The sequence below is a fragment of the Eutrema salsugineum genome, unplaced genomic scaffold (assembly GCF_000478725.1).
Source record: "Eutrema salsugineum unplaced genomic scaffold, Eutsalg1_0 scaffold_1, whole genome shotgun sequence".
NCBI classification, from domain to species: domain Eukaryota; kingdom Viridiplantae; phylum Streptophyta; class Magnoliopsida; order Brassicales; family Brassicaceae; genus Eutrema; species Eutrema salsugineum.
The window spans coordinates 18,280,920-18,283,340 of NW_006256909.1; the positions used below are offsets into that span (position 1 = coordinate 18,280,920).

The 2,421-nt window shown below is 31.2% G+C and overlaps 1 protein-coding gene across 1 annotated transcript; it reads left to right on the forward strand.

Annotated features, from left to right (window-relative positions):
* Positions 1 to 1,624: 1,624 nt before the first annotated feature.
* LOC18030315 (defensin-like protein 37) lies at positions 1,625 to 2,140 on the forward strand. The gene is made up of 2 exons (XM_006414881.2): positions 1,625 to 1,691; positions 1,814 to 2,140. The coding sequence occupies exons 1-2, from the start codon at positions 1,634 to 1,636 to the stop codon at positions 2,032 to 2,034; spliced, it is 279 nt and encodes a 92-aa protein (XP_006414944.1). The 5' UTR covers positions 1,625 to 1,633; the 3' UTR covers positions 2,035 to 2,140.
* The last annotated feature ends 281 nt before the right edge of the window (positions 2,141 to 2,421 follow it).

Consider the following 2,421-nt stretch of genomic DNA (forward strand, 5'->3'; position numbering starts at 1 on the left):
TATCAACAATACACTAAAACTAATTTCTAAAATAATATTTAAAATATTATAATCCCGCGTATTACACAGATTAATTCTTAGTTCTATGTATTTTATTTCTCTATAAACCTATATATTCTGTATCTTAATTCTTACAAGTGTTTAAAAATAACTTTATTTAAATGTCTTTGTGTTCTTACTCTCCTCAATTTATCACGAGCAAATGCTTTTGGGATAATATTGATGAAATGGCATGTGATTTAGTTTATTAGGTAATCAACATATTGAACACATATAGACATAAGATTATGGACGTAAGAAATGTAACAGTAATGTGGTTTCGGCGTATGCACTTGCCTCTCTGATAAAAAAAAATTGTACATGTACAAGATCATCATCACTTCCTTGAAGGGGAAAAAGTGTGAATTTGTTCAAGTAGCGATAGAAAAAAGCTTCAAGTAGAGCAAGCGTCGTTGATAGAGTTAGTGCTTACTGTGGAAACGTTTGAGATCAAACCTTAAACTTCGCTAACTAAGGAAACTTTGAGATCAAAATCACGAACAAGAAATGTTTGAGATCAAAATCGCAAAGTGGAAGTTTCAAGGGACTCAAAAACGTGGTGGAAAAGTTTCGAGACTTTTCAAATCATTTTTATCATTTTGAAATTGAGTGAGGGCAAAATATAGTGTTTTTGTTTTTTTAATTTATGAGAGGATAATTTTAAATTTCAAATCATAAATCTCCCTTTACTAAACTAAAAATTTCTAACCTTAATAAAATGATGTGTTTCTTCAACTCTAATTGAGTTTTTAAAGTTTTTTTTTTCTCAGTTTCATTTAAGTATTTGAGCATTTTTGCTAAAATTGGCAACAATGGTCATAAAACTATAATTGAAGAAGCTTTTTTTTTGTAATTGATGATTTTAACAAAAGCATACATCATGTATAAATTTTGTTTATCGTTGTAGAATATACCAAGTTATATTAAAACATAACATGTTAAATAAATACTGAATGTCAAAGAACAATCATGAAATTTGCCAAAATAGATTGTAAAGTTTTTTTACAATTAAAATCCAAATCATAGTTTATTTGCACAGTTTCGGGTATAGCAAGATTATTTACTGGTATAAACGTTAGGTACATGATTTGAATAATGTGTGTTGACAAATTTGTTTTTTTTTTCAACGACAAATTTGGATTTATTTTCATACTTTTGACTCTCTCTTTGTGGTCTCTTTTTATACCTTTGACTCAAATTGCAGAACCAATTGTAGATTAGTGAAAGGTAGAGCAAATTGTCAAAGATAGATCGGAAATCTCTCCCCAACTTTATGGACAGCACTCAACTAACCCATTTTCCCTTCTTTATAATTTTATCAGTTTATTAGTGACCCCAGAGGCACCACCTTAGGCTCCATAATCATATTTTAAAATCTTTATATATTGTGGCTCCACGCACTATTGTGGGTCGAAATGATTTGGTAGCAATAGGAGGACCGAGGACCAACTTAAATTTATAAAAATAGATAAAGTAATCTAGGGACTTCCACATTTCGATATCGATAATGCGTTTTAGTATATATATAAACGAACATATATGATCATAATTAAAGGAACACTAAAGAGTGAAGAAGCATTTTACGAATACAAGAATGGCCGTGAAGCTCATTTACCTCTTTCTCTTCGTTTACATTGCTCTTCTAATTTCAGGTATGTTTATTTAGTTGTATAATCCATGGAAAATGTTACTTTCTTTCTGGTTAAAATCTTATCTTCTTTTTCTTTTTATTTTGAGAGAAGTACCAACTTTCTTTGAAAATGTTATGGTACAGAGGGGAATGCTACTAAAGCGGGTATGGCCACTAAGGAAGCCACCGAGAGAGGACGGGATGGGAAGAATGGTCGGACCGAATGGCTATACGTAGCAGGAGAATGTGCAAAATTACCACGTTGCAACAAATATTGTGTTTCCAACGGATTTCGTCTTGGTGGGTTTTGTAAGAAATTGTCTCCTCAATCTTCTTCTCTTTCTTGTGTTTGTAAATATACCTAAATTTCAGCAAGTTTTACCAATAAGTTTCCTTTTGTTGTTGTTGTTGTTGTTGTTGTTGTTGGGAGAGATAATTAAGTGTTGCTGAGAAGTTAAGTCTAGGTGGTCCGTTCTACATGTTTATTAGGTTTTGAATATCAATTCGAAGTTGTTACTCTTGTATTTCTTTGTTGTTTGAGAATTTCGGTTTTAGAAAATATGAGCAGTATCCCTTAAATTAATTATATATCATGATACGGAACTTTGAATTGATTTTAGAGATTTGTGAGTTACATCAACTAGTTCATTCAATCTGCACGTAACTGGCTCAATTTCATATAAGAATTCTGAAAGCTTTGATGACCTACACTGTCTGCAAGTTTTGCAAACCGACTTCAAACTATCTTTGAA

Excerpts from the sequence above, each read along its gene's own strand:
- LOC18030315 (XM_006414881.2), top strand. The coding sequence starts at position 1,634 with ATGGCCGTGAAGCTCATTTACCTCTTTCTCTTCGTTTACATTGCTCTT. Across the intron at positions 1,692-1,813 it reads CATTGCTCTTCTAATTTCAG|AGGGGAATGCTACTAAAGCG; the intron begins GTATGTTTATTT and ends GTTATGGTACAG.